The sequence below is a fragment of the Peromyscus leucopus genome, chromosome 1, assembly GCF_004664715.2.
Source record: "Peromyscus leucopus breed LL Stock chromosome 1, UCI_PerLeu_2.1, whole genome shotgun sequence".
Lineage (NCBI taxonomy): Eukaryota > Metazoa > Chordata > Mammalia > Rodentia > Cricetidae > Peromyscus > Peromyscus leucopus.
In genome coordinates, this window is record NC_051063.1 from 95946497 (window position 1) to 95960637 (window position 14141).

General features: G+C 39.2%; 1 protein-coding gene across 2 annotated transcripts in view; it reads left to right on the forward strand.

Moving 5' to 3' along the window:
* Positions 1-14141, forward strand: part of Stk33 (serine/threonine kinase 33) — a 181062-nt gene that overhangs the window by 127770 nt on the left and 39151 nt on the right. For both annotated transcript variants that reach the window (XM_037211668.1, XM_028894607.2), the window contains exons 8-11: positions 1849-1936; positions 4113-4188; positions 8443-8555; positions 9144-9229. In XM_037211668.1, the coding sequence (XP_037067563.1) occupies positions 1849-1936; positions 4113-4188; positions 8443-8555; positions 9144-9229 (363 nt within the window). The remainder of the gene's footprint in view (positions 1-1848; positions 1937-4112; positions 4189-8442; positions 8556-9143; positions 9230-14141) is intronic.

Consider the following 14141-nt stretch of genomic DNA (forward strand, 5'->3'; position numbering starts at 1 on the left):
AAATAATTTTACAAGCTAAGTGATGCTACTGAATGTGTTTTTCAAAGTGCATATTCTTTTGGATAGTTCTAAATCATTAGTTAATAGCAAGCAAACAGATGCTCTGAATTCTAATTAATTTCAAAATTATGTCTGGTAATTTGATGTAAATGTGTTACAGATTTAGAGAAAAACACACCTTGGCTGTGCTTTTGATACTAAATTAATGCTACAGTCTGTATTTCTCATTGAAATTTTTCCTGGATATTAATATTTATGTCTTAACCACAATTAATGTGCCAAGTGTTTATTCTTGAAGATTTTATTCAAATTAAGTGTTCCTTAATGTCAAATAAATGATAGAATACATTATTTATTACTTAGCACTTTAATAGTGGCTGCCTTCAAAATGTGTGCAAGTGTTAACTTTAGAAGCAAATGTGTCTGTGAGCTGCTGTTGCAGAAGCTAAACCATATGCAGCAGAAACAGACCCAGCAACACTACTGATACCCTTCAGTGAATGTTCTTCATAGTCCACTCTAAAGTCCACGAAGTCAGGAACTTTAGGCATTTTATTCTTTGTTGGAATGTGGAGGAGTATTTGCAACAGAATATGCTCAGTTAACCTTTGGTAAACAAGAGACTCAGTGCTCTCCAAATAATGGAACTGGATCATGAAGGCTTTAATATGCTTTGTATCTGTAGAGATGCTGTATGGAGAAAGATAGTATTATGCTTCTAGTGGGATATTTATGGAAACTCCTGGAGTAATTGATTCAAGGCATGTTGATGTACATACACTTGTATTCCCAGCACAGGAGAGACTGAAACAGAATGATTGCCATGAGTTTAAGGCAAGCCAGGCTACATAATGAGTTTTAGGTTGGCCTGGGCTGCAGAGTGAGACCCTGTCTCAAAGAAAAAAAAAGATGGGTTTGATAATCTCACATAATGAGAACATTTCCTTATACTTTATAAGGTACTGCCAATTTTGCATTTAGTGTGAGTAAAGAACCTATGCTTTGCTTGTATGATCCATAAATTTGCCTTTGTTTCTGCTTTGGGTCCAAGGACATTCCATTTTGAGAGACAACCAAGGGTACATGCCAAATATTTAGTAACTCAAGGTGTAATTACCAAGCTTTAGAATGGAGCAGGAGACTAAAGCTGCCGCAAAAGGCCTTCAGGACATTTGTGACCAGGCCATGGTGTAGTGGGCCTTTTTCTCCTTGTTAATTTGCTTCATTTTAAATAGTGTAGCAATTGTTTTAATTAGCATACTTGATAATTACAAAGGAAATAATAGTAATGAAAAACAAGTATTTACTAGTTGTACATGTTAAAAAAGAGTCTTAGTAAGTGTTGATAAGGATAACTATTATATTTTTTGTTTGTTTTTTGAGATAAGGTTTCTCTGTGTAGCTTTGGGACCTTTCCTGGAACTCACTCTGTAGCCTAGGCTGGCCTTGAACTCACAGAGATCACCTGCGTCTGCATCCCGAGTACTGAGATTAATGGCATGTGCCACCACCGCCCATCTAAGGATAACTATTTTTACTTAAACAGTGCCTTCACTGGACCACAACTCCAGAATCAGAAAAATAGATAACACATTCAAAGGCTAGGCTGTAGTTTGCAATGAAAGAACTTATAAACAGTTTACCAAGAAAAATTAACAAAAGGCATGAACAGTTAACATCCTGGATTCTCTCTACAGAGTTTTTCTGCACCGAGAGAGGGTGGGGGGAGAGGGAAAGTCCATCTTTGTTAGTAATCCAAGGAAAAGCCCATCCCCTCGAAGTGAAGATTAAATGCAGTTCCAGTGGGTGGAAGGCACTGGGTGACTGAGCCTGTGTGTCTGCTCTCAGGTGACTGACTTCGGCTTGGCGGTTAGGAAGCATGGCTCCAGGAGTGAAAGCATGATGCAGACCACGTGTGGCACTCCTATCTATATGGGTAAGTGAGGAGACTTGAAAAAGTCAGAACACCTGAAGGTGTGGTAGCCCAAACCTGTAAGCTCAGCATTCAGGAGGCTGAGACAGGATTGCCATAGGCTACATATTTAGATAATCACATGCCAATGAGTCCACAGCCCTTATTACCCTGTCTGTCTCCACCATCTCCCCTCTCACGTCCCAGTAATTCCCAGTGCTTTCCATCACCCAACTCAACTGTGCTTGAGTCATACAGTGTGTGTGTGTGTCTTCTGTTCCGCAGGACGATTTTGCTATTTTATCCTTGTTGTTGTATCAGTGGTTTATCTGTTTTTACTGCTGAAAAGTATACTTCGTTCATTGCTTTTTTTTTTTTTTTTTTCCTACTTGATGCATAAAGTTTTTAAATTGTTTTATCTTACTTGGGAAAAGGCTACTTTAGATTCTGTTCATATTCTCCCATTGGCAAAAGACATCTGGTCTGTAGTTACATGGGGAAAATATATCCAGGCACCCTGAGTTTTATGGCTGCTTATTAGTTGTCTACACTGATAACAAGTGAGAGAACAAGAGGGAAGACAGATGGTTTGCGGAGCTTTGCTGACTTCCTAAATGGCTCCTTGGCACAGATATTCTGGCTTCTGCCTCCCCGAGGGCTGGGATGACAGTACACGTAGAAATGCCCCTGATAATTAGGAAGACTGGGGAAGTGGAGGCCAGGAGTCCTGGTCCCTGCTGTGCAGCAGGAAGGCAGCCCTCACCGAATCTCACCTTGGAATTCGCCTTCATGCCAGACCGTTCCATGGAACAACTTGCACTTTGCTGGTTCTGTATTTAAAGTTTTACATGCAGTTAAAGACTGCAAGCACACACAATAATTGCAAAAAGAGGAATGCTGTCAATTTTCAATTATTTGGAGGCAGATTATTTAATTTGTGAAGCGTTATAGCTTAGCCTTTTCTCATTCTCCCGTGTATCTTTTGGCTTCTTTTGGTTATTTTTCCATTCCTTTAGTCATAGAGAGTAGAGAAAACAAAATTCCATTTGTTTTTAGTAGTTGTTATGAAAGAGTGTGTGTGCGTGCACACTCAAGTGTGTGCACTCACCTGTGAGGGCATACGTGCAAATGGACAGTGTGTTAGTGGAGGAGACTGGGAGCGCTTTCTCAATAAGCACACAACTTTCCCATAGGAAACACTCCGGAGTGTGCAACTGCAGTCAAGTCTCCATGTTTTCCACCTTCACTGACAGAGGGCAGGGCGTCAGACCTGCAGGACTGGCTCATAGGATTCTGAACACAATTTATTATGCAAAAACACTTAGTAAATTTTAATGTTCTTTTGAAATATGTACATGTATCTTATTTTCTGTATTTGTGACTGTGTTTTCATTTTCTTTAAAGAAAGATATCCATTTGTAAAAGTAAAGTAGATCTATTCCTCAGTATCATATTGGCTTTTTAAAAAGCCAGCCACTATAAAGCAAAACCCTAAAACCTCATCTTTAAAGCGTGTGCCAGCTTAAGGTTAAAGGCACAGTGCTGCTTTGAGAGGCTGTTTGAAGGGACCCTGTTGTGACAATCAGAGAGCACCGAATTGAGTCACACATACTTGGAACCTCATCCTGCACTGGGACTCATTGATGTTTTGACCCAGTCTGATGTGAGGTCCTTTCTATCTCAGTTTTCTTACCTAGAAAATGTGGGAAATAATATATATTCTGTCATAATAGTGCTATGATATTATAATTATTATTATCATTATTCTACTGAAGTGATTCATAACCACAATATTAGCTTTTCTATGAATTCAGATTTGTAAATATTGGCCTTGATTTAAATAATATTTACTTAAGTTGTGTGTTTCCTTCTATTTGGGGGGAAAGTCTAAGATATTATTGTCTTCTAACTACACAACCTTTGTAAAATCACTTAATCATTCCACAGGAATAAAGAACTACACATTTAGCCACACAGTTTATGCCATTGTCCCATTAGGAGCTAATTGATAGGAGGGAGGATTGGTGACATCAGTTGGAAGGCCTGTACATTATTCATTCAGCATCTGCTGTTGGCTCCTTTTTTCCCCTCTGGAGGAATAAATTACAACACATCAGCACATATTTCATGCTTTGTATTTAAGCAATTAAAAGTCATTTATTGTATTATTAATATTATTTTATTTCTGCTTACTTGGCAGCCCCAGAGGTTATCAATGCCCATGAGTACAGCCAGCAGTGTGACATTTGGAGCATAGGTGTCATAATGTACCTTTTGTAAGTAGCCGGTGGAATGTCCTGGGTAAATAAAAGGGAAGTCTCTGGTGGAGATTGACATAGATTTTAAATTAAAACTAAACAATGTATTTTTAAAGGTGTCATTTAAAATCAAAATCAGGATGCTGCTCTGATTGCTTTCTCACTAGTTTTCAGGATCACCTCCTAAGTGATTTATTTATTCAATGCTATACATTCACAACGTTCAATTTTGCTTTGCACTGATCTACAAATGCAAGAGTATCCCACATAATCCAAGCTAAGTGGAAATCTGTCCTTCCTGATCCCTTGCCGCATCTTAGAGCTTCACCTGTAACCCATCAGAAATAGGGAAGTAGGGCCACCTAGCCTTAGAGCTGCCCACATGTACAGGCAAGGTTAGGTTGAGGTTGCTTCAGGATTTAGAGAGTGTTTTGTATTCCCCAGTTCCTGGGCACTGTGAAAGCCTCAGGAATTCTTGCTCTTCCTTCCCTCTTGCTCTCATGATTCAATCAAATCCTAAATCCTGGAACATTTACCTGTGAAGTGTTCTCACCTATTCCCGGTGAGAACCTAGTCTTCTCTCTTTGGCCTTGTCATTTCAGGATCTTTCTGGCTGTCTTCCTGCTTCTGTTCATCCTCCACTTCATCTGCTATTTACACTGCTCACGGATTATTGTCTGCATCATACTCCTTCTGGACGAAAGCCCTCTAGGTCCATCTGACACAGTGTGACTTAGCAGACCGTTCACAACCTCACTCTAGCTCTCTTTTCCAGGCTTGAGCTGCCTATGTGTTCTCATGTACCTGCCTTTCTCTGTGATGACTCTAGGCTACTCTTTATTACTCACGTTCTGCATTGCATGTTGTGTGTATGATTTATGTGTGCATGCGCAAATGTGTGTGCCATGAGTGCTTACTTTTTTTTTCTCTGTGAACTTTTCTCATAGGTTGGCCAAATACTAAAGCTTTCTGTTTTCCTAACTCTTACCTTACCACAGAAAATATATATTTATTATGTATAAACTTTTTCTTCATTTAACAGAGGATTTAAGGCATCATTTTAAAAAAATTATACAAAACATAACACTCAAATAAAAACAATGTGGCTGGGATGTTAGTTGGTAAAATGCCTGCCCAGCACACAAGAGTCACATATACCAGGTGTGGTGGTTCATGCCTACAACTTCAGCACTAGGGAAATGGAGGCAGGGATCAGATCTTAAAGATCACCCTTGGCTACATAGTCTGCTCCAGGCCACATGAGACTGTCTCAATATGACAATAACAGTACTAATATAGAAATATTTAAGCAGTAAGTTTTGTTTGTACATGTGTACCTTTGATAGCACTCATTGTGATGTATGAACAATAACAATTTTTTTTCTTTTGGTTTTTTGAGACAGGGTTTCTTTGTGTAACAGCCCAGGCTGTCCTCAAACTCACTTTGTAGACCAGGCTGGCTATGAACTCACGGAGATCCGCCTGCCCCTGCCTCCCAAGTGCTGGGACTAAAGGTGTGCACCTCAACCTCCCGGTGAATAATAACACTTTTAAACACCAAATTACATGGTAATATTACAATATTCTATTGATCATATCTATTTTCTTTGTTTTAAGTTCTGTGAAAGACAGTTTAAAATATTCATCTTTGCATCCCTGGCATCCAATACAATAGTCAGCCCATATTCAGTACTCAATTCACTTGTTAAATTGAATTAAGTGAATTTTTAAGAGGTGTTCTGAAAAGTTAGTGGCCATTGTTGTGTCTTTGGGTGACTCCGAATACTTTAATGTCAATGCAACATTAGTTTTATGGTCATGTTGGAGATTTTGCTGCGCACTACCTCTTCCATATCGTGTCTAAATACTAACATCACTGTAGTTCCATCTTCACAGTTGTGTGAAATGGGATACACAGGCAGCAGAAGCCAGATGATGTGACTGCGGCTGTAACTGGGTTGGTTCACATGTGTCATTGCTTAGACAGCGTAAAGTATGAATGGATTCATAAAGCTTTGTGCCGATTAGAATCATGGGGCAGAAATCCTGAGTTTAGTCTTTAATTAACATGTAACTATTTAAATAAATCTTTTATACTCTTAAGACTGTCTTCAAAAGTCCATATTAATCTGCATAATGAATCATCTACACAATCCATATGGTGTTTGCTACTCTTTGAATTTGCTGTTAAGGAAAGCAAGTGTATTACTTACCTTTCATTTTTTTTTCCTTTTTCTTAAGTATCTAATTTGAATGTTTCTGCTCCAGAGTGTGGTTGCCCATCATTGTAATGGCGTCTTCCTTTCTTCGCAGAAGATTCTCACTTAGCTCACCAGTGCCTACCCATTAATCTGTTTGAGCCTTGTGGCACTAGAAATAATTCTCTTTACCCTGAGCACAGTACCTTCTCCATGAGGGCTACTTCCTTGTTTATCAGTTAACTCAGATTCCTTTCTACTTAATTGAACAATGATAGCATACTTTCTGAAGGTGAAATTAACATAAATAGATGCTCTCTATGGTTCCTATCCTCTGCTGTCCTGATTCCTATGAATGCAGCAGAAAACAACAGGAAGCTTTAAGAGGCATTTTTCACGTCTTGGATTCCCTTTTCTGGACGTGCTTGGAAATTGCTGTCATAAAGTTCCATATGCTGCTGATTGACCAACCATTAGATACATTTTGCGTAAATAAAATTGCAAAGGACAGAAAAAAGTGGAAAATTTAAAATGTAGCCCTTAAGCTATAGTCGCTTGCAGAGGCTGCTAAGAGACTGGGGGCCATGCATATCACTGCTTGATAACAGGCTCAATGAGCTGGGCCTTAGCTGGCCTGTACTTGTTATAATAGATAGTAAGTGTCCATACAACCATTTTTCTGGTTATTTCCTTTTTGTGTTCTATGGCTTTTAAAATTCCATTTTAAAACTAAGCAATAGTAAACCAAGTAAGAAGAAAGAAGTGTCAGAATGAGCTTGAGAAATAAAAAGTATTAAAGTAAGAATTTGTAGGACAGCTTGACAAATCCTGATCCCCTAACAAGAAGCTCTTGCAGGAGAAGCTCTCTGCTCCAGATCGTGTCCTTGACTGCTGGTTCCTTCATTGTCATTGTCATTGTCATAAAATACCAAATTTTAGTTTGGTCAGAAAATGTTCACAATTGAATTTTTAAAATATAAACTTCGAAAATATAACTGAAGAAATCCAGTAAAAATATAAAATGTGAAAGACTTAGGCTTTATTATACTGAGAGCAGACTGCACCTTGGCAAGTATAATGGAATAATGCCAGTTTGTTTTTAGTAAAGATGGAAGGTCTATGCCTGAGAGTTGAGGCGTTGACATGCCAAGCTGACTTTGCAGTGTCACCTTTTGCCTGGGTCTCCCTGGACATACCTGCTGGTTGTCTTTAGATGTTGGGGTTGTTGTTGATGACTATGTTAACATTTACTGAGAACATACCTGAGGCACCGAACTCAACTCGGAAGTGTACTGTTATAGTTCTGGCCTGGATCAGCTAATGACTCAGCTTGGTTGGCTTGTCCCCAAGCTCTGCTAAAAGAAGCCAACACAAAAGTCCTTGTGTTATAGATGCAGGAAGGCCCATGTTTGCTTTACCCATGGTGCTTGGGCTGTACTGCTGTTGGCTTTTTGTTTACCCAGTGTCTGCCCTTTCTCACTGATGATTTTCATCCTGACCTTCCTTTGAATACTATTGTGGAAGATACAATTGTGCCTGTTTTAATCCCTTTCGGCTTTGGCTCAGAATATACAGAAATTCCCAGGGTTATTCTTTGGTTTTATTTTATTTTATTGTTACCATTACTAACAGTTGATATATTATTTACCACAGACAAAACTCTTGCCTGGACATTAATCTCTTATGAGTGTTGACAGTCTTTGATAATCATTTATGAGCTCCCATAATCTGGTGTACAATGTGGATTTTAAGTGGTGACCTCCCTTTGCTCATGCCACTGTCTCTCTGTACTCAACCCTCACACACCTTCCTGCACTGTAACCCTTAATCCTAGTGTCTCCCCCCACAGAAGCCTGGGGCATTTGCAGGTCTGAGTGCACTGACCTATGCACTGAGATGAGACCAGCACTGAGCTGGATAGCCCTATGGCTTCCACTCTCCAGCCAGAGAGGCACCTTCTCTTCTTCCATCCATTACTTACCTGCAAAGCATCCCTGCTTCCAAGTCCCGCAGAAAGTTAATCTTTAGTGATCTTATGTTGAAAACATTTGAACAAATGACTGCCTTTGTTTAGACTGTGTGGAGAGCCACCCTTTTTGGCAAACTCGGAAGAAAAGCTCTTTGAATTAATAAAAAAGGGAGACCTACGATTTGAACATCCAATCTGGGATTCCATAAGTGATTCTGGTGAGTATGGATTTGTTGTTATTTACTAAATCAAACAATTAATATAAGGAAATTGGCCACTAATAAAACCTTTGTTAATCTTTGGTTAATCATAAAATCTACTTTAGAATTAAATGATATTTGCTCGTGGAAATAGTTTTACCTTCACTGTGCTTGTTCATGGTCCATGTGTCCAGAAACAAAACAAAAGAAAACAAAAAAATACCAATTAAAAAATTAAAGTGGAAACTTGCTGTTGTGTGCCCAACTTTCACTAGAAATCATTAATCCGGGTAACCCAGCAACAGAAGTTATTCAACTTCTATTTTTTTTAGGCTTATGTATTGATGATCCTTGGCGTCCTTTGTGTTACGCAACCATAGCCTAAATAAATGGGAAATGAGTAATTTTTGTATTGATTTGTATTTTTAGTGGTTTTGTCTCTCTCTGAGATGTCTCAGTTTTTTGGTGTGTACTTGAACAACCCTCCTGCCTCAGCCTCTCAAGTAGCTGGGGCTACCAGCCTGTGCCACCATGTGCAGCCGATGTGTGCCATTAACTGAGGTTATGAGAAATAAGATTTCAAAGTTTTCTCCCCTTTATTTGCAGCAAAAAATGTTTTGAAACAACTTATGAAAGTAGATCCTGCTCACAGAATCACAGCTAAGGAACTTCTAGATAACCAATGGTTGACAGTAAGTTATGATACTCCTTTTTAAAAAACTTTTTTTCTGACATCACTCATTTTACATGGTCTTGTAGTCTTGAAATAGTCAATTAGTTCCATCTTCTGACAAGTTAAAAAGGAATAGTGAGTCTTGACACATTTCTGAAATGGGCAGTTCCAAATGGTTATGACTGTCACCACAGTTGCTTGTATGCATTTATAGACATTCAAATGAACTTTGTTCTTGTCACAGAGGCTTCATGGCCAGGAGAAGGGAGCTAAGAAATGTCTTATGAAACCTATGCAGAGTGAGGCAGTCCAGACAGGTTCCAGATGTAAAGCTCTAGAACCAGTTATAGCTCACTCAGCTCTTTGAGTCCAGAGAGTCTTTGGGGGACCTTCGAAAACATGTTTCCAAATACTTTGTTACCCAGGCTGAAATATTTAGTCTGTTTATTTGCATGTTGCTATTCACCATTAGACTTCAGACCTTGGTGCAGACACTTTGGCCTCTGTATTCCTATGCCAGAACAGGACCCAGTCACAGCTGGAACTTGGGCAATCTTTAGCTAGAAACACTGCTATCTAGTTAAGTGTGTGTTTATTCCCCAGTTTTCTGTGTTAGTCACCATTGACATCTAATGAAATGTGAAGGAAGCATGTGGTCTTCTCCTAAATGGAGTAGGCATGGTGTTCTTCGTGCCTTTCCTCTTTCCTGGTGACTTGGAATGTGGTGGCTAGTGATTGAGTAGCCATGCTGGACAACAAAGCAGAACTACAAACTGGGGTTGATAAACAACAATAAAATACAGGGCACCAGGGCTTATAGTTCACAAAGTCACCATGCCAATTCATTCCAGAAATTTTTTGTTTGACAAGAAAGTAAATTTCTTCTATCTTTAGGGCACTTTGGAATATGCAAACAAGCCTAATCCTAGTTATTACAATTTTCAATAAACAGTGAATTACTGAATAATGAATGATTTCTTTCGAGTGCACAATTCACTGTCATTAGGTCCATATAGGTCATAAGAAAAGTCCAAGACTTGATATTAGAAGTTACTAGCATTGCAACGTGACCATGTGGTCTACGCACACGCGTAGAGTAGTGACGTGACCTGGCCACGCCCCCAGCCGGTTTTAAAAGTCCGGCGCGATATTCCCCATCCTCTTCTCCACGCACGTGTCTCTCCCACAGGCCTGCACTTCCTGTCCCTTTGTTTCTAATAAACTCTATAAGCAGGGGAAAAAAAAAAAAGAAGTTACTAGCATTATATGAACTTGTTATTGATAATATTCACTAAAAATTAAATATATATTTAGCTAGACACTGTTTTAGATACCAAAGATGCAAATACAATTATATTTGAAATGAAAATTATTTGTATAGTTACATTCTTAAAGCCATCCCAGGGATTATGTGGGCAATGACTTAGAGAAAGAGAATTTGGCAAATATTTTGGTATCATTTCTGAGAGCTGATGGCAGTTTAGATATGATAGTAACAACAGAAACAAAGAAAAACAGGATTTAGAAGTGTGAATGAAAGGGCTGTGGTTATAGCCCAGCAGCAGGGTACTTGTATAGCATGCCAAAACCCCGGATTTGTTTGATCTTGAGCACTGGAGAAAAAGAGAGAGATGGCAGAGGGGTGAGGAAATGGGAACTTGATGATGAATTGCATGAATAATAAAGACATGGGAGAAATACTGAATGAAATCTAGATTTTACATCAACTGGTTGAACAGTGGTTCCATTTATTGACATGCAGACAGCTATGGAAAAGTAGATTCTCCCTATAGGACTTGGGTGGTGAGTCAAAAGCTCTGAATTGGGTGTGGTAAGTTTAAAATGCCATGTGATAGGAAAGTAGATGTGTCAAATAGATAAGTAGATATAGGTCTGAAACTGGTATTCTAAACTGGGGAATCATGAGTACATAGATGCCACGTAAAACCACCAGGCTTAAGAAATAAATTAAGAGTCATGGAAAGACAGAAGAGGCCTCCCAACATGCTTTTAACACTACAACATCTAGCAGAGGCCCAGATAAGTTTAGATGCCATAAACATATTATGGTATCAATTTAAAAAATCTCTAATTTTCTTTTTACAATTTTGAACCATTTCTTTGAATAACAATTCTTTTTCTTTAAGGCTAAAACATGGCATTCTCTCAGGAGTGTAGTATATCTGCCCTCTTCTGTAACTATTTTGATCTCTTCTAGGATTCTATGCTGTAATTATTTCTGGCCTAGCAGCGAGATCACTGTAAAAAGTATGGAGTAGATCTGTAGTAGAGGAAAATAAAAAGTTGTAAAACAGATGGCGTGCTTTAGAAATTTGTCTTTTCAGCATCACACAACATTCGGGTTTGGCCATTTAATTATTTGTTTTCTAATTAGTACAGCTTTATTTCTGGCTTTGGTCATTTTTCCAGAAGTCTCCATTTTCAAGTCTCTAACATTTGTCTCTCTGAAGTCTTTGCCAAATGGATAGAAAGTGACAGATATTGTGTGCTATATTGGACTCTCCTAAGTTCAGTGCATGAAATTTAGAATGCTGGCATTTGACAAGCTTCTGAAAGGCATGACTCGTCTCTCCCCAACACTTGAAGTCTCCCTTCCTGTAATTCCTGTACTCTGTTTGAAATAGTCTAAAGCGAACAAGATGACTCCCTCAGAGCCTCGCTGCTTCGTATCAGAGCCTGCTTTTCTCAATACCTAGTTCTTGGTAACATTTTCTTTTCAAAGAGCTTTATTGGACAAAAATGTCTCTAGTTTAGCCTATCTATGTATTGTGCATTTTGAAGCATGATATATATCTTAAAAGTATTCCAAGAAAAAGAAATTTTTTTCTCTATACATTTAAGTGAACAGAATTTCAAATAAACACTAAGTACTGCCATGGCTTCAAAAGCTGAATGGCAGATGTGAAGAAAAGCAGCTGAGGTACCATCAGCAGGGCAGGTTTGAAGAGGCCTCCTCTGGCTGGGGACGCACTGCTATTTTCTGCCCGCAGCTCCCCCTTCCTCTTTCCTATCATCATCAGGTCAGGAGACGGGCACCTCTTACTAGACCTTGTAGGTGACCTCTCCCTTTCTTCAAGTCCCTAGGTCACAGGCTAACACTAAGAATTTACATTTTTAAAACACATCTCTGAGAAATTTCTTCTGACCTCTTATATTTTGGGACCACTGGCATAAAGAGAATGTATATTAGAAAAATTATTTTTCTTCTGCGGCTTTTAAAAAGACAGCTTCTAGTTCTGGGCTTTACTAGAAATTTTCATACATGGGTAAATCGTTCAACATGTTTTTAAGTACATGCCGTTACATCACAGACCCACTAGCAGCCCCCCACTTCCCCTAGAAACCCGGCCCAGTTCAGCTGTGGCTCTCTCTCTGTCTTTGGAATGCAGAGTTGGTAAGCAAGGATGCTGTGTTATGGCCTTTCAGTCTCCCCCTCCTGCAGCTACAGAATAAGTCTGTGGTCCTACATAGTCCTGCCCCTGTGCCCTTGACTTGTAGGCCAGCCTAGATCATGAAGTTTGTCTATACCTCTATCCTCTGAAAATAGAGGAGTCAGGAACTCCCTTTGTTCTTTGGAACTGAAGGATATGTCTGTCCCTTCAGACCCCTGTCACGCTACACATGGTGGTGTTTCTCCTAATGCATCTCCTCTTGAAGAGAAGACTGTTTTCAAGGCCTCATTGTGCTGCCTCTGGTCCTGACGCTCTGTCTATTCTAATGTTCTCCCACTGGACCATGTCTGTCAATGGTTGTGAGGCCCTTTCCTACAAAAGTTCACCCTCATGGGTCATTATGTGTCAGCTCCTTACTACAAACTTTCTTTTCTTTCTTCACCACTTAGCATTCACCACATGTCAGGCTTTGCTAGATAATGAAAATGTAGTATACATAAAAGGCATGGTTTCTGACATGAGGAACTTACAACCTAGTAAAGAAAGCAAGTCGTACATAACTTGCAGTGCAAGGAAGAAGACACAGGGAAATTTAAGTGGCCAGAAGTAGAGGGATAGGTGTTATGGAGCCGGGAAATTCAATCTGAAGGGCAGATAAGATGCTGAAGGAAATGAATGGGAAAGGAAACCAGGGAAGTAAAGAGAGCTGGGATTTAATCCCAGATCAAAGAGTTTTACCTTCACTCTGTAGTGAAGAGCAATTGTATGTGAGGCTGACTTGCCAAGGTGGCTTATTTTAAATGAGTCAACATCCATTTAAATATTGACCCCAATCTTAACAAGTATCATTTGACCTTACATTTTCAGGAACTGTCAGGATACAAAGATGAACAACACAATCTCTCCTATAAGCTGTTGCCCATGAGTTGAAGTATGCACTTTGCTCTGAGGCCACACTTTGCAGAGGCACTGGTGACCACAGTTCAGGGCCAGTTCCCGGATAGTCTCTCCCACTGTGCAAACAGAGCCCTTGTTCATTAATTTACAAATTGTTATTCAAGTTTTAGCCGTTAGCTTTTGACTTTTAGCCTTGATAGACACACCCATAAGAGGGTGGAAATGTTATGGCGCCTAACTAATTGTGGGCTTATTTTTTCCTCCTATGTATTTTCTTCCTAAACATTTTAGATTCCTTCTGCCATTCTACTACACAGTTTCTCTTGAATTCTAAATGATCTTATCCATACATATGCATGCATCTATGAATATGTTGTTGCATCCCTAGTTAATGAAACTTTCAATAAAATTAAGTTAGGAAGAGGCACATGAACTAGGACACAAGACTTAGTCAGTATTCAGTTATTGATACATACTGAAAAATGAAACAGATATTTATTGAATAACTGCTATATACTGAAGGGGACTTGTGGGCCAGTCTCTGCCTGTGGGTTCTCCACAGTCTAATAAAGGATTTAAAGCAAGACACAGGCAGATCTTGTAAGGAGGAATCATACATCC